General features: G+C 44.0%; 1 protein-coding gene across 6 annotated transcripts in view; it reads left to right on the forward strand.

Moving 5' to 3' along the window:
* Ank1 (ankyrin 1) overlaps window positions 1-24,163 on the forward strand; it is a 216,224-nt gene that overhangs the window by 127,813 nt on the left and 64,248 nt on the right. For all 6 annotated transcript variants that reach the window (XM_047550105.1, XM_047550110.1, XM_047550106.1 and 3 more), the window contains exons 3-10: window positions 13,140-13,238; window positions 17,278-17,376; window positions 17,965-18,063; window positions 19,474-19,659; window positions 20,679-20,777; window positions 21,909-22,007; window positions 22,293-22,391; window positions 23,854-24,051. In XM_047550105.1, coding sequence (XP_047406061.1) covers window positions 13,140-13,238; window positions 17,278-17,376; window positions 17,965-18,063; window positions 19,474-19,659; window positions 20,679-20,777; window positions 21,909-22,007; window positions 22,293-22,391; window positions 23,854-24,051 — 978 coding nt within the window. The remainder of the gene's footprint in view (window positions 1-13,139; window positions 13,239-17,277; window positions 17,377-17,964; window positions 18,064-19,473; window positions 19,660-20,678; window positions 20,778-21,908; window positions 22,008-22,292; window positions 22,392-23,853; window positions 24,052-24,163) is intronic.

The raw sequence follows: 24,163 nt of genomic DNA on the forward strand, positions 1-24,163 counted from the left end.
GGAAGAGATTATGCTGTTTGATTCTCATTTTATAATCCTGGAAACCAAGGTCTAGAAGTTACTTCTGAAAATCTCACAAACTTTGTGACTTTGGATTTGGTGAGATGGATGTAGAAAGGTGCACATGACATTTCTGAACTCATTTATTCATTCCACAAACATGTATTGAGCACTGACAATGACCACATGCTATGCTAGAGACCAGGACTAACAGAGAAATAAATTCATGCCATGCTCTCAAAGAACCAAGAGGCAGGGAGAAAAGTCTGGTTTATTGAAAGGTAGAAGGTTGTAAATTCAGTGTTCTAAGTGGCCTGCAGAGGAAGCCTGGAGGATGTTTTCATGCCTGACACACATGATTATTGAGCTGCTCTAATATGCCAACTGCTGGCCAGCTGTAGGTGAGTAAGTCCCAGGGCCTGCTTTCCCATTGTTTCTGATCTGGGGATGGTGGCTAGCATGCTGTGAGTCAGAGAAAGGTCCCGAAGGAAGACTGGGAGCCTCTGGTCGCTGTTCCAGGACAGAATCAAGAAGTGGGAGTTGCAGTGAGAAGGAGTAAACTCTAGAGGCAAAGGGGAGTGGGAGCTGGGGAGGTTGGGGTACAGGAAAAAACAGAGGGGGAGAGTGGTGGTCAATCAAGCTGGGCAGTTAAATCTAGATCAGTTTAAATATAGAGCCTGTAACTTCCCTCTGTCATTTTTTTCTTAGGAACTATCAACAGTCATAGAAATGGTATTAAACCGCATGGTTCCTTAATTCTACCTGCACCCCACAGGCACACAGAAAACCTTCGTAATATGATAATGGGGTCATATTAAGCCTTCATAAAACTCACTGCCTTGGTACAGCCCTGGAATAGCGATGAGGTAAAGAGAAGAATAAATCCCTGCAGTCCCCACCTGGGACAGTGATATTTATTCTGTGGTGTGCAGTTAAATAAGACAAGCAGCTTGATGCCCCTGAGCCTGGTGCTCTGGATCCTTCTGAAGTTCTGATTCCCACTAGGAAAGGAATTAGCAATAAAGACAGAACTTGGAAACTTCTATCCCCTGAACTATTTTAAATAAGGACGTTTCTTTTGTATCTGAGCAGGAACTGAGTTATTTGATGTTCATCTTACTAATTATGAGACCAAGTGGCAATTGTGAAGGAAGTGATTCCTTATCACACATCAGAATGACCCACCATGTTTTATCATCCTAGACTGCAGTTTTACCGAGTCTTGCTGTCCAAAACCCTTCCCCAGCCATGACCACTTTGAATGTTCACTTTACCTTAATGAGATGGGCAGAGCAGGTATTGTACAAGTGAGGCTCAGAGTGGTGAAGACTCTTCCTGAAGCAGATCCCCACACCCACCAGCCCAAGTCCCCGCTCTGTGCTGCACTGCACAGATGGATTGGAAACTGAGCAGCAGAGATTGTCATTCCTCTGGGCCATCTGCCCCTGGACTGGATTCATTTTTTTTCTTCCTTTGTAGTGAATGAAGAGTTAACTGACCCATTCACTTACATAAAGATGTCCATTTGTAGCAACAACAGGAACATCTCTGGGATTCTAAGGATGAGGAAAAGGGTGACTATCATTGTCAGGAATAATCTGGAACATATTGTAAGGAAAGCACTCCCTCCAAACTTCACTTTATGGTTTGATGGCTGTGAATTTACAGTGTGAAGACCAGATGTGATTCTCTTAATCATGAGAGACTAAGAATAAAGAGCTCTGGGTAATGGCAGGTTGCATGGATGTGCATTCGATTCTGCAGACGCTTGTGAAAACACTGTATGCACCAGACTCCATGCTAGGACCTGATTACAAAGGAAAACACAGGACCTCAAAAAATTCAGGCCTTTGGGGCAGACTGACACAAGAGCAGATAAATGGAATTTTATGTGATTGGGGCCTTGAGAGTTATCAACTGGGTCCCCTGGGAACATGATCAAGAGGGCAATTCACTTTGGGGAGGCTAGAAATAGGGTGTGATGTGGCAAAGAGAGGAGCGGGGAGAGCCACCAAGAAAAGTGAGTCTTGATCCAGTCCTGAGAGTCCAACCTGTCTGATTGACAAAGGAAATGCTTAATGCAATCCTGTTCCTGACTGGAACAGGTGAATTGGCCTAAAATGTTGGTTACTGTAGATTTTGAATTCTTGGATATAAACTGTTTCTTATTTTTGACAAGCATATCTGATTCTAATGGTCTCATTTTTTAAGTTAACAAAATTAATACTTTTTTTTTTTTGCTTAAAAAATCCAAACTAGGCAGAAATCCATAAAGTCTGGATGTTCTCTGCATCTCTCCTCCACTCCGCGAACTGCTGTTAATGGTTCAGTGGAATATTGTCATACTTTTTTTCTGCACATGCAGAACACATATCTTAACTTTTTTCTGAAAGTTACTGCATTGTTTTTTTGTCCTCCCCCCACCCATCCACCCCTGAGCTGTGGAGTTAGAAGGAGGCTAGGAGATCAGAGCAGGTTGATCATTGTGCACATGTGTAGATTGAGACCCCAGGAGGTGACTGATAGGATGATTGCTTAGAGGTCTCCACTCTTATCCAATCTTCTTTCTCGGAACCCCACTGCTTTTCTTCAGAAGGTTTGGTTCTTTTTATTTTTTAAAGGAATGCCAAGATCTCGGACATAGAATCTTTCTAGTCCATAGGAGATATTCTTAGCTGCTGAGCTTAATTTCAGAACACCATTCTCTCATTAACTTGAACTCACACTTCCTCCTCCTCCACTCCCAAGGGCCCTACAACCTCTGCAGTGGATTTGCTGCTGAGCCACAGGATTTCAGAGTGCGGGGGCTGCTGCAAGCTTTGTACAATCAGAGAGTAGAGGGAAGGTGATCTGAGGTTGATTCGTCTCCTGGTGGAGTTCTGAAATCGTTGTGGGTTTCGTTTTTTCTTTTGAGATAATGAAAAGAATTAGAGTGTTTTTCCTCCTTTTGAGTGTCTAGTAAACTATGAATCTTAAAAGCTATCTGGGTAGAGAGCTAAATTTAGATTGTAATAAAGCAAAGGGAGAAGGCTGAAAGCTGGTTTGCTCCTGAGTTTGTGCAGTCCTCTGGGGTCCTTTCTCCTGTGCTATTTTCTCTGTCCCTGCAGGAGAGACGGTCTTGCAAAGGAGGCTTACACCTTAGGGTGATTTCCTGACAGGGTTAAGACAGTTTCTTTGACTCTTGTCTGGCTTCTGATTCATTAGATTCCAAGATCATACATTTTTAGAAGACTTTGCCCACCAGACCGGTCTCTGGGGAACCATCAACTATCAGGAGTAGAAAAAGATTGCAGGTGGACTGGCTCTGCAGCACATGTGGCACGTTCCATGGAAGAGGTAGCTCCCATCAGCGGTGTCCACATGATTCTGAGGGTCACTCTGTTAGGGTGAATGGTTTATATACTTCCTGGAATAATACGAGAACTCAGGTCAAGGTCGCACCTCACAGGTCTTTTAGAAATAGAATGAATGGATGTGGTCAGATCTTCACTGACTCAGAGTCCCTGGAACTGCAGAAACCCAACCAGTTCACCCATCCTTCACCATCATAACCAGAGCCCAGAATTACCCCACGGCTCAGCCTCTTTTCTCCAAAAGCCTCTTCAACTCCTTGCCCCTGTTCCTCCCTGCCTCTTATTTTCTTTTTTTTCAAGTTTTTGGTAGTTTCAAACTATGGCAAAAGCACTACAAAGAACCCCTCCCCTTCCTCACTGATATCCTCTGTGACCACTTTAAGGTGTTTCTGTGCACTCTTCCTGTCTATCCATCCACCTGTCTATCCATCTATCCATTGATAACATGTAACATGTATGACATAATTCTCTGTCACCCCTAGGCATTTCAATGCGCACTACCCAAAAGAAGGATGTTTTCTCACACAACCACTCTGCGTGCTTCCTGATCATGAAGTCAGCATTGATGCAGCACCATCATCTGACCCATAGACTCCATCAAACTTTTGCCAGTCATCCCAGTAATTTCTGCCTCCCTCTCTGTCCCTCCCCCTCTCTCTGTTCCTTCTTTCCCCTCTGTCTTCTTCTCTCTCTCTTTCCTTCTCCCCCCACTCCCATCTCTTCCTGCCCCGACCTGCTCTTTTCACTCTCTCTCCTTCTCTGTTACAGGATTCTCTCCAGGAAGATTCTTAGCAGACCTGTCTCATCAGTCTTCTTCAATCTGGAATGGTTCCTCAGTCTTTTCCTGTCTCTCATGCTTTTGACTATATTCCAACCTGTGATTTGAACCTCACCTGTGACTTTCTGATGTTTTATTGTGACAGGACTAAGGCATTGAATTCTTGACAGGAATACTGGGGAAATCATGCTTCCTGCCCACCCCTGGTGATATTAACCTTAATCACTAGATAAAGTTGGTGTTGCCATATTTTTCTATTGTAAAGCCATCAGTGTTTCCCTGGTAGTTCATCTGTATTTTGGTGGGGGAGGGAAATATTCTGATAAAATAAGATCAATATCTTTTCCTTGTCAAACTTCCAGCCATCAGCCATGGCATCCATGGATGACTTCTGCCTGTATCGGCTACCATTCTGATGGTTCCAAAGAGTGACTCTCTGTTTTCATCATCATTTCTTCATTTTTAAATTCTTTGTATCTGTTTGGATTCATGGATTCTGATCCCATTCAATGGGTTTTCATCTGATAATCTCATGATTTAATGTTCAAATCTAAATTAGGACAGTAGGAGCCCTTTTAATATATTGGGATTTTTGCTCTCCGATATGTCCTTAACATTCTCTGAGTATTTCCTTACAGACTTGTCTGTCCTATCCTAAACAGTTATCCCAGGCTCATTTTGTATTTTCCTGACCCTACCCTGGATTGGCCATTTCTCCAAGGATCTCTGGTTCCTGTTGTTGAAGGATGGTAGTTAGACACCAAAGTCTGCTCACTTGAAGTGCCCATTACTCCTGGTTCTCACAGAGAATCCAGATTGAATAGGAAAATAGGATATTAAATACAGAAAGCTCAATATAGAACCCTCTGTGTAGACATGCTTGTCCTTATCATGGTCAAGGTCTTCTGACTGGTTCTGAACACTTGGGTAAAAGGGAGTATCATACCAAGATAAACTGACCTAGAAGTTCCTTCTTTCTCAGCCACTCTGATATCCTTAGTCTCTTTGGCGTCTCTTCTACTGCTTGCTATAAAGCTGTTCTTCTTAGGGTGCCAGACCTTTCCTTCCCCATCAGAACTTTTCTGGCCAGAGTCCTCTTACCTCTGTGCCTGACTAAATGGCAAGCAACTAATCTTATAAACTGGACCAATAACATCATAGTAGATGTTGGTGAATGAGGAGATCATGCTTCCTAGATACTATTTTAGCTTGTTAGCCCAAGTCCACTACTTACCTCAAAGAAAAGGAGTGAGGGGGTTGAAAAACTGTTTTAGGAGCTGTGAGGTGGGAGAACTGGGAGGACCTTGAAGTTTTTGGTCACAGGACACAACTTGAGGCTGCCTGCTCCTCAGAAGCAGGTGAAATAAACAACCATGAGAAAAGAAACCTATGGGCTGTGAGTTCCCTTGAGGATGCAGGCAGCTGTTTTTGAGATGTTCTTGCAATATTCAATGAGATGTGGTACCTCAGGACACAAGGCCTTTCTGTTGAAACACTTCCTCTGCTCTTGACAGGGTAAGAGTTAAGTTTCCTATGACATGTCTACTGTATTTGTACATTTGAAAATCAATTAGTGTAATTGGGGACAATCAGAGGAGCTAAACAGAGGAATAATTTACTGAGAACAAATGTCTGGAATTGTGTATTTTGCCAATGGAATTTCTCACAGTTGGTACAAAAAAATACTCCAAATTAAATCATTCAGTCTGAATGTGACGTTTTCTTCTTCTTAAAAATGTTAAAAGAAACACAGCCTGGCTGAGATCTCCTTCCCCTCCCATCAGACAGATTGCTTTTCAGAAGAATCCTCTAAATTGACATTTTACCTGAAAAAGAGCAAAAGCAGATTAAAGACTCAAGGTGTGAGTGCTTGCCTTGAATTTTTTTACCCTCCCTGCAAAAAAAGAGCCTAAAAAGGTGTCTGCTAATTAGGACCATGTGGTTCAAGATCATATAGAGCCAAGTGGCCTCAGAGGCTCTGTATAGGGAGCACGTAGGATATGGAATGTCATTGCTCCCACCCTACAAATGAGAAGAAAAGACCTGTGTACTCTACAGAATTGCAATTTTTTCTTGAGCCCATCTGAGAACTAAGGTAGCAGGGCAACCAAGTAAACTGAATTCCATAGAATTTTTAAATTAATTGGGAATTAATTCCAAACCATTTTGACTTTGATAAGAGCACAGGAGCAAGAGACAGCACCATACAAACCTTGAAAACTCTTAAAGACCATGTGTGTACCAATATGTCTGGAATAAGCTTTTGTCCCCCAGCCTTTACTGGATGCTCATGAGAAGTACTGGAGACCAGAGAGAGGCTCAGGTGTGCAGGGGTGATGAGTAGCTATGGAGGTCAAGTGGAGGGAGGAACAGACACAAAACCTCACACACTTTCCTAGACTTGTCTGTCCTATGCAGCAAAAAACAGACCCTCTTGCCTTGAGGACACATGCAAAAATCCAATCATTTAGGGGGAGATAAAAACTGACTACCTCTGGCTTTTAGGGAGGGATAGGAAAATTCCTGACAAAGGTTCACTGCTGATACAGGAACCATAGAGCAAAGGCCCTGTACTCCTGGGGGAGGGCCAGGAACTATCATAGGCCCAGGATCTCACATCAGTAACAAGGAGAAGTCTGCTTCTGCTCAAGGCTGCACAAGAAATTTCCACCTAAGACCAATACAGACAATGCAGGTTTTGTTGCTTTAGAGAAGAGAGGAAGGAATGTCAGTCCCATCCTGGGTTTTCTTTTTAAATCCCATCTCTGAGGTCCAGATGCACAGAGCCTGCCTAAGACTGAAACTGAAATAGGGCAAAAGAAAACTTACCTCCTGCCACCAGCTTAGGGAAGAGCATACCTCATACTAAGGAAGAGCTGAAAGAGAAGGGAAAGGACATGGGAAGGATCCTATTAGAGGCACAGGGATGTGGGAAAGCTAAGAGCTGAAGGAAATCAGAGACACATGAAAACGCTCTGGCAAAGCAAAGGGGTATAGCAGCCTATTTCTAGAAGAATGTGAAGGCTGTGATGTGCCAAAGGTAACACAACATTCACCTTAGTACAGCTCCTGACCAGGTTGGCTCAGTCTTCCCACCCCCATTCTAACAATGTCACTGATGAAGAAATGTGTCCATTTTCAGCTATAAATCCCATTTACTTCATTTTCCCTGTTCTTCTACATACGATACCTGGCATTCAATTAAAAATTATAACACATACAAGTAAGGGGGGAAAAAAAGAAAACAACAAACCATTGTCAAGAGACATAATAATGAACAGAACTAGACTCAGAGATGACTAAGATGCTGGAACTATCGGATGGACTTTTAAGTAACTATGATTAAGATGTTAAAGAATCTAGTAGGAAAAGAGGATTACATTCATGAGGTGATGGAGAATGGCAGCAGAGAGATGGAAATGCTAAGAAAATCAAATGGAATCCTAGAAATTAAAAACAAAAAACAAAACAAAAACCTCTTTCTCAGTGATGAAGAATTTCTTCAGTAAGTTCATCTGGACTGGATATACCTGAAAAAAGAATCATAGAACTTGAAGTTAAGGCAAGAGAAATTGTTCCAATTGAAACAAAAGAGGAGAAAGAGTGAGGAAAGAAAAACAGAAAAGAACAACTGATAGCTATAGGACAAAATCACTGGGTCTAACACATGTGCAACTGGAGTCCCAGAAGGAGGAGCCTGGGAAAGAAGAATCTAGAAAGCTGATGATTTTCCACAGGGAAACCTGTGGGGGTGAAAAGCAGTCACAGTGGCTATTGCCTCCTCACAGCTTCTAATTTAGCTGAAACACTTACTCTCCTATTTCTCCACTTCATTTTTGATTATCTTCTATACCCGGTTATTTGAGAAATATGTGATTTCTCTTTCTTTTAAACCCCTTCAACAGCCTGCCTGCCATTTGGCATCAGAAGTGGCTGTGAAGGTTGGATGGAGTAGCTGAAAAGATGCAAGGCAAGATTCAGCAGTCTGCCTTTTCCTTTTGGCATTCAACTTACACTTGACTTAACTAAAATAAAACATATGGTTCCTGGTTTTGAAGGGGTGGTAAATTACAGTTCATCTCTGTCCATAGTCATAGCTAAGAACAAATGGTTCACATAATTTGCACTTTTCCCATTCTCATTTGAGCAATAAAAAAAATCTGTTTAAGAAAAAGAAAGCATTAAATATAGTATTTATCAGTGGAACATTCTTTTGAATATAGGAAGGGGTCTCTGTGTAGACTAGTTATGCATTTAATAAGACAATGATACAAGAAAATTGGTTTGCAGGCATTCAGCAACTCCAGCTGCTAGACAATGATACCTTGTATCTATTGACCAGTCATCTACCTAATGAGGCCTGTTGCAGGTGAAAACTTTCCACTGTGAGTCTGATGTTTGTGCATCTGTTGAATTCAGATGCACTGGATGAGAACCCCTGGGAACAGTTGCTAAAATGTTAACTTGTGGGTTTAGATTTTAAAGTCAGACATGGCTTCTCATCTTTCCGTTGTTAATAAACTTGCAACCCTGGTGTTTGCAGGCTGGCTCCTGGGTCTTGAAACAGCCTCTGTGAAGCTCTCTAGCCTCCTTGATAGAGCAGCTCCTTACTCTTCTGTGCTATTACTCATCTTGCACATGCCCCTTTGGGCATTTTGTGTGTATGATTTTGCATTTATTTTGATTGCATCTGTTTGTCACACCAGTGTTGACTTCTTTAAGAGGAAAGGGTTGTATTTTATTCGTCTATAGCACACTGTCAGGCACAATAGGCTCTGGATAAGTGTTTGTTGAATTGGATCAAGTAAGTGTCTCAACATTAGGTGGCAGCAGTGGCCATAAATGAGGTTGAGACAAATGATCAATATGGTCCTATTGCACAAGTGATTTTATTATGCATTAAATTCCTGGGCCTTCTTGCACACCCTCATTGACTCGGTCAGGTAGTCCATTAATGGACTTATGCCCAACCACTTTTCTGGCTCAGATGAGAACAGTGAATTCAGATCACCACAGTAGGAGACATGGAAGTAACTCAGGGAGACTATGTTGAACACAAACAAGTTAAAAATAAAGTGCGAAAGATAAAGAAGGAGTCATAAAGGAGAAAGAGATCATTGAACCAGGATCTGGGATGGAGGGTAAGTGAAACTAGGAGAGATGCGGACCCAATCAGATGTGTCCTTTTGTGTTGAAGATGGCCACTGTCTGCCAAGAGGAGACTTGTGATCCAGGGAGGAAAGAAAAGGTGTTTCTGTGGAGCTGGGCCATGATTAAAATCCTAGAGATGGATTGCAAAGATCTTAGTCAGGTCCATGGGGATGATTGCTGTGATTGAATATTTGCTCTAAGCTTCTTGGTAACTCAGAAAGGGAAGGTAAGCAGTCATCATCTGATAGAAGGAAGCACATTAGCCCTTGGGGGAGAAAAAAACCAAACCCTTTTTCCCTGGAAAACCCAGACTGGCTCTGTATGTGGCTATGCCTAGAAAGACTGTGTAACTTCAGCTAATCATTTGACTATCTTGTGCCTCAATTTCTTCAGCTGCACGAAAGGGTAGAATTCAGGGATCTCTGATATCCCTTTGAACTCTAGCAGTCTTTGGTCAGACAGAATATCTGGAATCCCTCTGGACTGAGATTTGGATGCTGGCTCCAAAGAGCGAGGCAAGCCACCCCAGAGATTAGTGGTAAACATGAAGTATTTTCTCCCAGGCTTGCCAACTCTCCAGTTTTGAGGCATTCAGGACCAACAAATGCTCATCACTGTGCTGCCCCAGTAGGCACCAAACCCCAGCAGTGAGCACCAAGGCCGCTCTGGCTGCTTTCCCAGCTAGAGTCATCTTCTGCAGTGTGCAGACTGCAGCAGCTGCTCCAGTATCCACAGACCCCACCACCAATTCCCATGTCATCCCAGGGTGCCTGCTTTCAGTGCTGGAAACTTCTAGGCTTGAGGCTACCGCACACAAGAAATTGTGCTCTAATAAGGAGCAGAACTCCTCATGAACCCTATCTCAGGAAACAATTCCATGTGACAGAGTTGTAGGGAGTGGGTAAAAGGAGAGGCTTTGGCCTCCCAGAGAACCCCTCACTTGACAGATTGCTCTTCTGTGAACTGTATCTTGCAAATTGTGTTGAGAGGAATGGGTTAGCATCTGTCCAGTGTTCTTTCACTTCCCGCAGCTTCCTGTTTTAACAAACTGCTGCCTGCCTTCCAGCACTTTCTCCCTTTGTTAGGAAAACTAGCTCTGACCTATCTTTGATCTAATAAACTCATTCACAGTGGGGTGTGAGGAATTCACACAACTTTGGACCCTACCTTGAATGGTGTATAGAATCTGCAGGAAAAGGAAATCTAATAGCAACTGTAGGGCATTTCCAGGAGGAAATGTTTGGTGAAGGGTCCCTCCCATCAGCCCCACACATCTCCATACCCACCTGTGCAAGCACACACACAGGCATCCTGGTAAAACCAGCTGTACTGCTAGGCAAAGATATGACCATCTGCACTCACTGGCTGCTGAAGGCACAATAAGACTTGATCTAAACAGGACATAGGTAAATTCCCTTTGCAGCCCCTCTCTTGTCTGACACTCAAGGCACCTGTTTTGTTGTTGTTGTTGTTGATTTTGGTTTTGTTTGTTTTTGCCGTACTGGGGATTGAACCCAGGGTGCTTTACCACCGAACTGCATATCCCCAGCCCTGTTTAAATTTCCATTTTTAATTCTACGCAGTGGGGATCTTACTAAGTTGCCCAGCCCAGACTTAAACTTACAGACTTAAACTTGCTTTCTGAATAGCAGGGGTTACAGGCATGTGCCACCATACCCAGCTAGGCACCTGTTGAGTTCACCCAGTTGAAGGTTTTTTGTGAAGAGACTTTAGTACTCCTTCCCTTTTCCCATCAGGGCTTTATTTCCAACAGCCTTTCCTGTGTTGATAAGCAAAGCAGTATGGCTAGTCCACTAATGGACTCATGCCCAACCACCTTCAAGTAGGAAATTTTTGCTTTAACAGGAATCTCTGGAAATGATGCCTTGTCCCAAGGGGAGTGGAACTTAAGAAATTCAGAGTGACACTTCAGAAATGTCTGGGAACAGTGAGTCAGAGATCCTTCACATCACTGAGGATTCAAGCCCCCATTGTGTTGGTGGGGTGTTTTTATTAGTTGAAAGTTTGCAGTGACTCAGGGGTATCCCCTGGAAAGGAAGGTGCTAGAACAAAATTGATCAAAACAGGAGCTTAGAAGGAGTGGGAGAGGAGAGGAGAATTGTTGGCAGGGAAGGAGGAGGAGAGCAAAAAAAAAAAGCAGGGAATGGAGATTGTTCACTGACTAAAACTATTTTCTGTACCCAGCCAAGATCTACTCATCTACTGGAATTGAAATTTCATTCCATTGTGTTGTTGGAATTATTTGTGGCTCTCAGTAGCACTCTTTGATGTCAGCTGTTGCCAGAAAGTTTCAAGACCTTTAAGTGCAAGGATCAGAAGATCAGGAAGTGGGAGAGTGAGAAATACATCCTGAGCCAGGCTGCTTTCTCTGGAGCACAGTGGTAGCTCCACCAGACAGGACTGCACTTTCACTGTTTAGCACGAAGTCTGCTTTGGGGAACTGACGACAAGGTGTGAAAAATGCGCTTTGTTTTCTTTTGTTTTTCCTACAATTAAACTAGTAGGCAGGCTTCTTTGGTCATATTTGAAATGGCAGACTGTAAAAGGGTCTATTTTTAATACCAGTATTTCTCTCGAGGAAGTCATATAGCTAGGTGGGTGGCAATACTTTATTCTCATATGACCTTATTTCAAAGTTGATCATTTAGTAATACATGTATATCTCTGTAAATGTTGAGGACACACTGTGTTATGCTTTGGGTTTGAGGTGTCCCCCAAAATCTCCTGTTTTAAGGGAGGAGTATTCAAAAGCAAAATGATTAGTTGAAATGGACTTACTGGGTGGTTAACTGTAGGCAGGTGGGACTTGGCTGGAGGAGATGGGTCCTGAGGTTGTGCCCTAGAAGGGTTCATCTTCCCTACCGCCCGATCCCTCCACTGCCCACTCTGCTTTCCAGATGTAATAAGCTAAGCAGCTATCCTCTGCCATAGCATTCTACCTCACCTTGGGCCCAAAGCAATAAAGTTGATGATAGACTGAGATCTCTGAAACTGAGCCTAAAATGTACTTTTCCTCCTTTAAGTTGCCCTTGTCAGGTATTCCAGTTACAGTGATGTAAGGCTGGCTCTTGCTTGCTGGTATTACCTCTTTGCTTTTTCTAGTTGTTGCTGTGAAAATCCACCAATGGACTGAAGCTGTACCAACCATTTAAATTAAGTGGGATGCTTATGTTAGTTAGCTTACTGTCAGCATGACAAAATACCAGGAAAAAAAAATCAACTTAATAAAGGAAAAGGTTTATTTTAGCTCATGGTTTCAGAGGTTTCAGTTCATGGTCACTTGGGCCTATTGCTTTGGGCCTGTGGCAGCATAGTACATCATGGCACAAGCATACAGCAGAGGAGGATGCTCATCTCTGGGCAGCTGGAAAGAGAAAGAGGAAGAGACCTGTATCCCAATATCCCCTTCAAGAGCAAATCCCCAGTGACCTAACTTCTTTCCACTAGCACCACCTCTTAAAATTTCTAACACCTGTTGACCAAGCCTTTGACACATAGGCCTTTGGGGAATACTACCAAAACATAGCAGCAATGCCCAAAGACTGCCAGTGAACTTATTTTGAAGCTTCTGCCATTGGTTTGGGGAGAACTTTACCAAACTCAATTCCTGTATGGGGAGTGGTGGTCTTATTATCACTCTTTCTTCCCTTGCTCTCCTGCTCCTGATACTTCTATACAAGAGATCCTGTGGAAGGCGGGGACAGTCCTGCTCTGGGTTCCTCCAGTTCTGCCCTGCCACTCTTTCACATACCTCATGACTGGGAAGGGACCTCTTTCTCGGTCACAGAATATACATTCCCACTAACCACACCTTCCTACCTCTCTGCTCTTTTCAGAATGGGTTGAACGGCTTGCATCTGGCCTCTAAAGAAGGTCATGTGAAAATGGTGGTTGAACTTCTGCACAAAGAAATCATTCTAGAAACAACAACCAAGGTATGTCTCATAGGGAGTGGGAGCCCTTGTCATCGAAAATTCAAGTCTCTTGTTCCCTCATATGTGGTCTCAAACCATTAGAAACCAGCCCTTCATGAGAGAATCTTAAATGCTTTTCTGAATTTGTCTTATCCTTCTGATCGCTTCCCAGTTCTCTGGCACCACCTGAAAACACAGGACCCTGTTTCCAGAAAGATTCAATGGGCCTTTACTTTTTTTATGGTGAAGGGATCAGATCAAACCTAGCATGCTAAGCATGTGCTCTACCACTGAGCTACACCCTCAGCCTCCCAGATAAGTTTTATTTCTTACATACATGCATGTTATTTGTTAAACAGGATATAGTCAGTATGTTAAAAAAAAAAAAAACTAAACAAAAATTCTCCTCTTACTGACTCAATTACCATCTCTTCAATTCCCTAGTCTCTTCTTTCCCCTACTTTCTCATGTTTTATGCTTGAGTTTTCTCCCCAGCTCATTTCGCATTTTTTATTTATTAGATGGGCCCTCACACACAGCCTCAATTTCTGCTCCATGCAGCAAACATTCTGCTGCCTCTCAAGCAGAGAACATAGAACAATATGGAGAGAATAGATATAATTTATGGGTATGATGTGAACTACCAAAATATTATGAAAGTAAGGATCAGAGCTTGAGGTAAAATTCTGTAATTTTCATGTCATTTTCCCAATGTGAAAAGATCTCTCTGGTAAAATATCCTGAGTTGCTCTTTCTGACTATATATGGGGCATTTTTTTGTAACCCCAGGACAAATAGCGATTGTTTCCACCCTGCTCCTATGTATGAAGGGATGCAATTATTAGCATTTTTATTTATTTATTTGTTTGATGCTCTCACATACCTGGCTGCAAGCAGTGTACCATATGACCAGCTCTGTGTGGGCTGGGCAGCCGCTCTTCCCTGGCATTTCCCCAAGAGCTATGAAAACATTATGTTTCAGCATTTTTGCTCTTTCCAAATTTCCTCCTTTGATTGTTATTTTGCAATGAACACTTGGTGTGTCTTTTTTATTTATAGAAATTTTATGAGCCAGCGTGGTTTTGGAATGCCATGTAGAGGGAGAAGGAAAAAAAAAGTGGTGAAACTCAAACCGTGGGCTAAGGAAGACTCGTAACAGATTGAGGAATTGTAATGATCTCCCAACCCTGAGAAAGATTAAAAAAAAAAAAAAAAAAAAAAAAAAAGCCAGAAGCCAAAACCAATCTAGCCTCCTAAGCTGTGCTTAGAAATTTAAAAGCATAAAGCAAATGCACTGCTTCCCCACCCTCCATCTCCACCCCTCAGAGGCCAGGGCTCAGCACCTTAGCTGTTAATGAACAGAGAAAGCTGTCATCTCTGGAGAAAAGCCTTCTCCCTCACTGCGCCTCTCTCTCCCCATCCACTTGGATTCACTCAGCACTATTTCAACCATCCTCCCTTCTATGAGCTTGATGAGTCCCTGAAAATGGAGATATTAGGTATTTGTGGATCAAAATAGAACTAAGTAATTTTTCCTGTGCCTTCACGGTCAAGTTCCTTCATGCTGAGGGAGGGACAGAGAACATGGAGGATCGCAGCCACCCTTACTCAGCCCAGGGCCAGAGGCCTTCTTGAGCCTTGCAGTCTGTGTTCGTTTATGCAGATGGGATGGGAGGGGGCCCATTTCCCAGAAACTTCCCTTTGGTGTTATTCCTTATCAGTAATGCCCTCCGCCCAGATGGCATGAACCAAGACCCACAGCCAGGTTCCACAGCTGACCAGCTTCTCTTCCTCATGGGTAGAAAGAAAGTTCTGCTATCATCAGATTTCAGACAGGAAAGATCAGATGGAAAGAAACATTTGAGGTATGCCTCTTCAGGGCAGAGAACCTGAGTGTCAGTCGTCTCTGTGCTTCTACTCTGCCTGGCCCAGGGCCTGACACAGACGTTCTTAGTAATGAAGGGACACAGCATACTTCCTTCTTCATGAGAGTCGGGGAAGCTCCACTTGGAGCTCTGAGACCTGGTTTCTAGAGAAGTTCCTGGTGCCAGCAGCCTTGTTTCATTTAGTACAGTAAATGAAAAGGACCCAAGTGCCAAAACCTCTCAACATAAGCTCCTTGGACTTCGATGAAAAATCATTAATTAGCATCTATACATTCATTTCTGGCATTTGTTCCCTGCTGGATCTTGGAGAAAGAACCCTTCTTGCTTATCAAATGGGACTTAAGGAGAAATCAAAAAGACAACTTTGGGAGGCAACAAACAAAAAACTCCTGCCTGATGCAAACTTTGATACTTAAATAAAGTACCAGAAATGAAGATTTGAGCTCCTTCCAGTCCCCGGGTCCCCACAGGGGGTGGCATCCCCACCTGTGCACACTTGGACAATAGTGGTTTTGTGGCCATGGAACTGAGTCCTGAGTTGCTTAAGCCCACCTCAGTGAGGAAGCTTTGCCTGCAGGTGACAGGTGGCTGCAGTACAAGGACTGGGTTTGAAGTCCTGGTTCTTGTCAGTTCGCCTTTTCAGAAATGGATTAGTACGTGATTGTGTAGTTTAGTTTAAAAACAATATGCAGTCGTCCCTCCGTATCCCAGGGCGATTGGTTCCAGGACCCCCACAGATACCAAAATCTACAGAGGATCAAATCTCTAACATGGAATGATATAGTATTTGCACAAAACCTAAGCACATCCTCCCACACACTTCAAATCACCTTTAGATGACTGATAGTACATAATGCAATACAAATGCTAGGTAAGTAGTTGTTGTACTGTATTGTTTAGGGAATAAAGACATATTCAGTACAAATGCAATTTTTTTCCTAATATTTTCAATCTAAGATTGGTTGAATCTGTGGATGTGAAACTCAGGAATATAAAGGGACAGATGAACTATAAAAAATAGGTTGTTTACCATTTCTGCTACTTAAGTGTCACAGAGACAGATGGGTCTGGCTGTGGTCCTGTTTTTCTCCACTTGACTTGTCAGACATGCTGACTAGAACCTGTCCCCCAGAATGTCCCTGAATAGGGGTGCCAGTGCTTATCATGCAGAGGATCCCTTGTGGGAGACAGTGGTGGCTTTCAGGCCCAAGACTCCTGGGAGTTAGGAGGAACCTGACAGGAGGGTAGACTGACCAGGGAATGTCAGCATGCTAGAGACAGAGGAACACTGCTGGCCCTGCACTTCCTCTGTGAATCGTTGTTCAGTATCCAGGATGGATGCAGACCAGAAAACCTGAATGGTAAACTCATATCCTGGCAACCTGCCTCATTTCCTTCTGCTACTGGTTCTTATCTTTTAGAAGTTTAAGACACTTGTGTGCCTCATTTTCTCCCAGGGTTTATTCTTTTTTGATTTTCCCTCCTCTCTCATTTGGTAAGAACTTGCTTATTATATTTTACTTATTAACATTTTGAATACTCTTTCTTTGTATTTTCCATTGCCAGATTTTATTCTATGAATTCTTCCCATTTATTTTTGTATTTTCCTTCTCTTCTCTACAGACACCATAGGGTGCATTTTACCCTTTCCTTTTCTTTTTGATATTTTCTCATGTTCTAATCCTCTCATTGCCTTTGTCCCCTTTAGTCCACTTTGTCTGTGGGTCCCTTTAACAGCATCAAGGGTGTCAAGGCAAGGCATCTGCTGCCTCCCTTTCCCCTGAGCTCCCAGGCTGAGTGGAGGCACACTGCACAGGCCAGTTTGCCTGCAGACCTCACAGCGTGTATGCCAAGGGGCACAGTGTGTATGCCAGGGACAAGACACTATGCTGACATGCAGCAAGATTAGCTGTTGAGAAGTTGTATTGTGTGTGTGTGTGTGTGTACCTTCAACATTATTTTTCATAAAAATAATACAAGAATTTTCCTCCCTGGTTTACAATACTATTTTAAGGTATATGTCAGGCTAAGCACACGCATTTGCATTTTCTAACTCTTTTGACCAAAAGAAGGCCATTAGACCTCCCAACCAGCCTTCTTATTCAGCTACTGTGACAGTCACTTATGCAAGCCCAGTGCAAACCCTCCTCTGCACCTCCCCCCATGCATTTTAGAAAGGAAACACAGCTCTGCACATCGCTGCCCTCGCTGGTCAGGATGAGGTGGTCCGGGAGCTGGTCAACTATGGCGCCAATGTCAACGCTCAGTCACAGGTAATGGCTCTTTTTGGTCCTCTTTTCTGCTACAGAGTGAACCCATTGGCTGTTGCATTCACACACACACACACACACATACACACACACATGCACGCATACTGTAGCCTAGATTTATTAGCAATGTGTATCCAAGCAGGGATGAAGTCATTATTGTTTTTTCATGATTAGACTACATGTTCTAAGCATGATAGGGTTGGGCCATTGTAGACCCCATCTCTGCCCAGTAAACCAGTTAATTAATATGTTTAGTCATGGCTCATTTAGGGAGAGAAACTTGTGGAACGGGGAGGAGATGTGGCATGGGGGTTAATGAGGAAAGGAATAAAAATAGAAGGGGCACACGTGATCCAATGGGGTGTTCTGACAGTGGTGAGGGGAGAGTCGTCCCCACCTTGTGGCCTTTTGCAATAATTTACTATGCTGTTTCAAAGATTCAGTGAGTCTTCATAGATGGGAGTAGCTCCCTGGGGACTCTGTGAAAATGGGGTGAAGAGAGCTGACCTCCCTTTTGGAGGATTTTTTGCCTGTGTGTGTATCTCTCCCCATTGTGGGTGAGTTCTAATGACCTCTTCTTTTGACTTGCAGAAAGGCTTTACCCCCCTGTACATGGCAGCACAAGAAAATCATTTGGAAGTGGTGAAGTTTTTACTGGAAAATGGAGCTAATCAGAATGTAGCCACAGAAGTAAGTACCTTGGGGAAATGCCCTCATCACCAGAGTGTCCTGGGAATATGATATGGGATCTTCCTGGGATGTGTCCTAATATGCATCTGAGATCTCGACTGATATAGAGTTCATTGAGTGTTCCTGACCTTCACTTCGCTGCAATGATCCTGGGTGTCCTGAGGTTCGTCAAGGGAGTAAGAGTCAAAGTCATAAGTCTTGAATAAATGCCCAGACATAGACCAAAGAAATGAACTCAGACTTGAAGATGTCATCCCAGTGATAACCAATGCTGAGAGCTAGACAGGGGTAGGGCTGGTGTGTGTCTTGTGGACGAGTCTGCTTACCTTGGTCTAATGAGAAAGCCTCTTGTCAGAAACCCATGGAATACCCTTGAACAAGTCACTTTAGTGCTGATCTTGAGGCTAGTCATTGGATTAGATGGAGCTGAGGCTGTTCTTGACTCTACTGTATTCTGCTTCAGCACTTTATGGGGTCCTATTCCCTTCAGTATGTAACAAAAGGAATTAATATTAGTAACTCACATCAAATGCTTCAGGGCCTAGCTTGGTTTCCAGCATCTGGTAGGTATTCAGTAATATTCTGCCATTCAAGGCATGATCCTGGCACTGGTCAATGGGGTGGGAGGAAGGATAGGCAAAGAATCAAAGAGCAGTGAAATCTCTCAGAGCACACAGTCAGACTAGAATTAAATGATAAAGGAAAATTAAGTAAGTGCTTAAAAATAATTCCTGCAGGCCCTATGAGGCTGCAGAACAAGGAAGTGGGTATAGGAAAGCTTCAGGGAGGAGGTAGGTGGCATTTAAAAGCTGAACTTGGAAGATGAAGAGGTCTTTGAAAAGCAGCATATCAGAGGAAGGTCATTTCAGGCTGGGGCCCATCAGGAACGAAAGCCCAGAGGCAAGAGTATATGTCCCATCTTGAGGACAGCAAGTGTCCAATAGTCAGTGTTTGAGTCAGCTTTTTTTGTCACTCTAAAAGACCTGACAAGAACAATTAGGGGAGAGGAAGTTTATTTGGGGCTCACAGTTACAGAGGTCTCAATCCATACATAGCCAATTCCATTGCTATGGGCCCAGATGAGACAGAACATGATGATGGAAGGGTATGGAGGAGGAAAGCAGCTCAGGACCCAGCAATCAGGAAGCAGAGCTGTGTTCACCAGGAATTAATATGAACCTCAAAGACACACCCCCAGTGACCCACCTCCTCCAGGCACACCCTACCTGCCTAGTTACCACCCAGTTCATTTATACCAGCAGTAAGTCATTGATTAGGTTACGCCTCTTATAACCTGAACTTTTCGCCTCTGAACATTTTTGCATTGTCTCACATATAAGCTTTTGGAGGACACCATGTATCCAAACCATAACAGTCAGAGTAAATCCATCTTTCCTCTCCTCTGGCCAGGATGGCTTCACTCCTCTAGCTGTGGCTCTGCAGCAGGGCCATGAGAATGTGGTGGCACACCTCATCAACTACGGGACAAAAGGGAAAGTGCGACTACCGGCCCTGCACATCGCAGCCCGGAACGATGACACACGGACAGCTGCGGTGCTTCTGCAGAATGACCCCAACCCAGACGTGCTTTCCAAGGTGAGGGTGGCCAGGCGGAACACCTAGGGAACACCAGGCCACAGCCATGGAGGCCTATGGGTTAGGGTCACAATGAACTCCCAACCTTTTCCCAAGAATGGGCCAGACCCTAGACAGACCAGCAGTCACACTGGGCACTAGTTCCACGGTGCCTTCAGATTCCCAGTAACGACACAGATGGGTGTCAATAGACAGCCCTGCTTTAAGTGCCCCCCTGTGAACACAGAGAAAAAAATGTTCTTAGCAGGGAACAGGTATGGTTCTCATTGCTCCAGGTCATTCACAGAAGTGTCCAGGTGGGGTGGGATGAGTCTACAGTCAGAGTGAAGCTGGGGCCCAGGAGTGGCATTCTGGTCTATCCTTCAACTCTTTTTCCCTGGCTGCTCCCTGCTGGAGGGAGGAGGTGTCCCCAGTCTTATGGGGGCTGGAATGTGGAAAAAGGGGTTCCCCAGGGGCCTTGGTCATTAGTCAGTCATCTACACTGAATTATTCATGTGGCCCCCTCACCTGACTCCAACCTAACCCTTGGCCACTGGGTTTTGTGTGCAAAGTAGCTAACAAGGGATAGTCATGTGTGAGGTTATGAAACAGGATAACAACAATGGACGTGGGGCCAGAGGTCTGTCTTTGGTCAACCAGTTGAGTCATCAGACTATTTTAAGGAGCTAAAACTAGTTCTAGAATTAAGATCATGGACCCCCATAACACTTGCCATTCATGAGTGAAAATCTCCTCCTAAGTAATCTTTCAAAGGAGAGGTCCTACAGAGTTTGAGGTCTATGGTTTATCCATGGGCATGAGGCAAAGACTAGTCACCCAGGTGCTACAGAATGTCCTTTGACCCCTTCTGCAAAGTGACCATCCATCAAAATCTGCTTTACGTTATTAGGTCTTCTGAACCTATCAATTTTTTTTCAATTTTTTTTTTGGTTAGCAGTGCCAGGTTTTCTCCCCTCAGTTGAACCCCATGCATATATGGAGACATTTAACAGGTTTTCTCCCCCTCTCTTGTACCCCAGACGGGATTTACCCCCCTCCACATCGCAGCTCACTACGAGAACCTCAATGTGGCCCAGTTACTCCTCAACAGGGGAGCCAGTGTCAACTTCACGCCACAGGTAACCTGTCTTCTGCATGCTGTCTGGGAGTCTGAGGCTTTCTGGAATCCGGGTGCCTCACCTCTTGCTCTGACACCATGAAATTCATCCATGCTGCAGAAATGCCTGTGGGTGAAACAGCAGTGTCTATCAAGGTCATTTGCTGACAGGTTCCTAACATCCACCCCTCATTTTCTGCCTGATTTTCCTAGAAAACTCTAAAGCACATTTGGTTACTCTCAGAATGGGAAACGTAGAGGCAGGGGCCAATTTTCAAACAGCCAGCTTGTTTTCTGTCTGTTAGGTTGACTCTGGGGGACATGTCTTGGCCAACTTAGTGGCATTAACTGACAGTGCTAATAGATTCTTATAGGTTTTGAAATCTTTCTTTTTTAAAAAATTTGTTCTATTTAGTTATACATGACAGCTGAATGTATTTCAATTCTTTGTACACAAATGGAGTAGAATTTTCATCTCTGGTTGTACACAAGGTAGAGTCATACCATTTATGGATTCATACATGTACATAGGGTAATGATGTCCATCTCATTCCACCATGTTTACCACCCCCCCCCTCCTCTCCCCTCATTCCCCTCTGCCTAATCCAAAGTTCTTCCATTCTTCCCTTACCTCCCACCTCTGGTTATGTATCAGCATCCACTTATCAGAGAAAACATTTGGCCTTTGGTTTTTTTAAATTGGCTTATTTCACTTAGCATGGTATTCTCCAGCTCCATCCATTTACCTGTAAATGCCATAACTTTATTCTTCTTTAAGACTGAATAATATTCCATTGCATATATACCAAATTTTCTTTATCCATTCATCTATTGAAGGGCATCTATGTTGGTTCTATAGTTTAGCTATTGTGAATTGAGCTGCTGTAAACACTGACGTGGCTGCCTCACTGTAGTATGCTGATTTTAAGTCCTTTGGGTATAGGCCAAGGAGTAGGATAGCTGGGTCAAATGGTGGTTCCGTTCCAAGTGTAGACTTTGAAATTCTTCTTCAGTGAGAAATGCCGTAATAGTAGGTTTAAAATGACGACAGTACTGTAGCAGTTGCTTGGCTAGGGGACTGGGGAGTGGGGTGCACAAGGTATCATTCCAGAGGACACCTAGCCCTAACCGTCCCCTGCTTCTTCTCCTCCAGAATGGTATCACACCATTGCACATCGCCTCCCGCAGGGGGAACGTGATCATGGTGCGACTCCTGCTGGACCGGGGAGCCCAGATAGAAACAAGGACCAAGGTGGGTGGCAGCAACCTTCATGGCCAGGTCAGAGGAGGGAGTTCTTTCCTCCTGGAGTGGTGAGCTCCTGGAGACCCAGTTAGTTAACACACTCCTCGCCTGGCAGAGTATCCTGCTGTGTCCACCAGGGTACAGTGGGAGACAATGATAAGCTGGAGTCAAGCTAGCCCCGAAGGAAACATCAGCACTTCTGCAGCTGAGAACAAGGCTGCAGGTAGTCTTCTCTCCAAATGGCCTCTGATGGGTGCCTTTTGGGCTTTCTGTTTTTCACTCTGTCTTTTAAAGGACGAATTGACACCTCTCCACTGTGCAGCTCGGAATGGGCACGTTCGAATCTCAGAGATCCTGTTGGACCACGGAGCACCCATCCAAGCCAAAACCAAGGTGTGTACTTTTTTCCTGTTGGGGGAATCTTCCAGACAGGGCTCCAGGTCAGACACACCTGGGATCAAATCTCATTTCTATAAAAGAGAGATGCCAGTACAACTGAATGCAATAGTGTGGTAACATTTATTGCAACACCTGTTACACAGGAGGTTCTAATTATTCTAGATCAAGGGCTGCAAAGTTTTTATCTAAAGGACCAGGTAATAAATATTTTTAGGATTTGCAGGCTGCAGTCACTGTTGCAATGATTAAACTGCCAATGCAGTAGAAAAGTAGACATAGGCAATATGCAAACGAGTGACCATGTTCCCATAAAACTTTGTTTACAAACTCAGTTAAATCTGCAGGCCAGATTTGGCCCACAGACTCTAAACCAGTCCCTGTCTCTTTGATCCTAGCTCCAGAAACAACAGATGCTAACACTCCTAGAAGTCTTCAGAGCCTGGGGCAGATGGGAGTGAATTTTAAAAGAAAATGAAACTGTTCTTCTCAAGCTCCATTAGAGGCCAGAGCAAAGGCCCATCTCTAGGTTCTAATGAGAGGACTTGAGTCTTCCAGGAGGGGCTAATACTGCTCGTCATTGCCTCTACTTCCCCAAGCCCCCTGCCCTGTTCCTTGGGGCAAATTTAGAAGATGTGTCAAAGTAGAGCAGGCAGAAACCAGGCCCCTTCAAAACCACTGAAGTGCATTTTAGGAGCCAGGAACAGAAAGATCTAGATCCAAGTTCTGGTTTTCCAACCTTTATTCACTGAAAAACACATTAGCTAAGGCACTGTGTATGTTTATTGGGCACTCTGAGGCATTGAAGAAACAGAGGTGGGTGCCATGGTGCAGCCTGTAGTCATAGTGATTTGGTTGGTTGAGGCAGGAGGATTACAAATTCAAGGCCAACCTGAGCAACTTGTTGAGACCCTCTCAAAATAAAATTTAATATAAGGCTGGGACTGTAGCTCAGTGGTAGAATGCTTCCCTAGCATGTACAAGACCCTAAATTCCATCCCAGTACAGATAAGAAAGGGAAGGAGGGAGGAAGGGGAAGAAACATCAGGCAGAGCCCCTCATCTTAAGATGCTGTGAAGGAGAGATGATACACACATCTGAAAAGTTAACCATGAATTACATGATTTGACAAATATGAGAATAAAGTCCCAGTGAGTGGTACAGATCAGGAAAGCCCATAGGCGTCCAGGATGGTCAGGGAAGGGTTTGTGGAAAAGGTGGGCCTAACTGGTAATGGCTTGGAGCATTTGTGTAGGTGGAAAAGAGAATGCAGCTGGAGGCCAGCAGGAATAGGGAGGCCAGAATAAACCAAGTTCACTCAGGAACCACTTCAAAGCATCACATAGTCAAGAAGAAGGAAGTGAAGTTGGTATCATTTTCCTGAATTCCCATGTTCCATTCTCAGAAAGCTTTGAAATTGTTTTTTTTTTTTGTTTGTTTGTTTGTTTTCTTCACCCAGAATGGCTTATCCCCAATTCACATGGCGGCTCAGGGAGACCACCTCGACTGTGTCCGACTTCTATTGCAATACAATGCAGAGATAGATGACATCACCCTGGACCACCTGACCCCGCTCCACGTCGCAGCCCACTGCGGCCATCACAGGGTGGCCAAGGTCCTTTTGGATAAAGGAGCCAAACCAAACTCCAGAGCCCTGGTGAGTGGGCAGCTATTGAAGAAGGTGCCAGAGGGCAAGGGCAAAGGGAAGTAGGACCAGAGCCCGACCTGAGCAGGGCCAGAGCAGGTGCCTGGAGAGGATCCTAAGATTC

The sequence above is a fragment of the Sciurus carolinensis genome, chromosome 4 (assembly GCF_902686445.1).
Source record: "Sciurus carolinensis chromosome 4, mSciCar1.2, whole genome shotgun sequence".
Taxonomy (NCBI): Eukaryota; Metazoa; Chordata; class Mammalia; order Rodentia; family Sciuridae; genus Sciurus; species Sciurus carolinensis.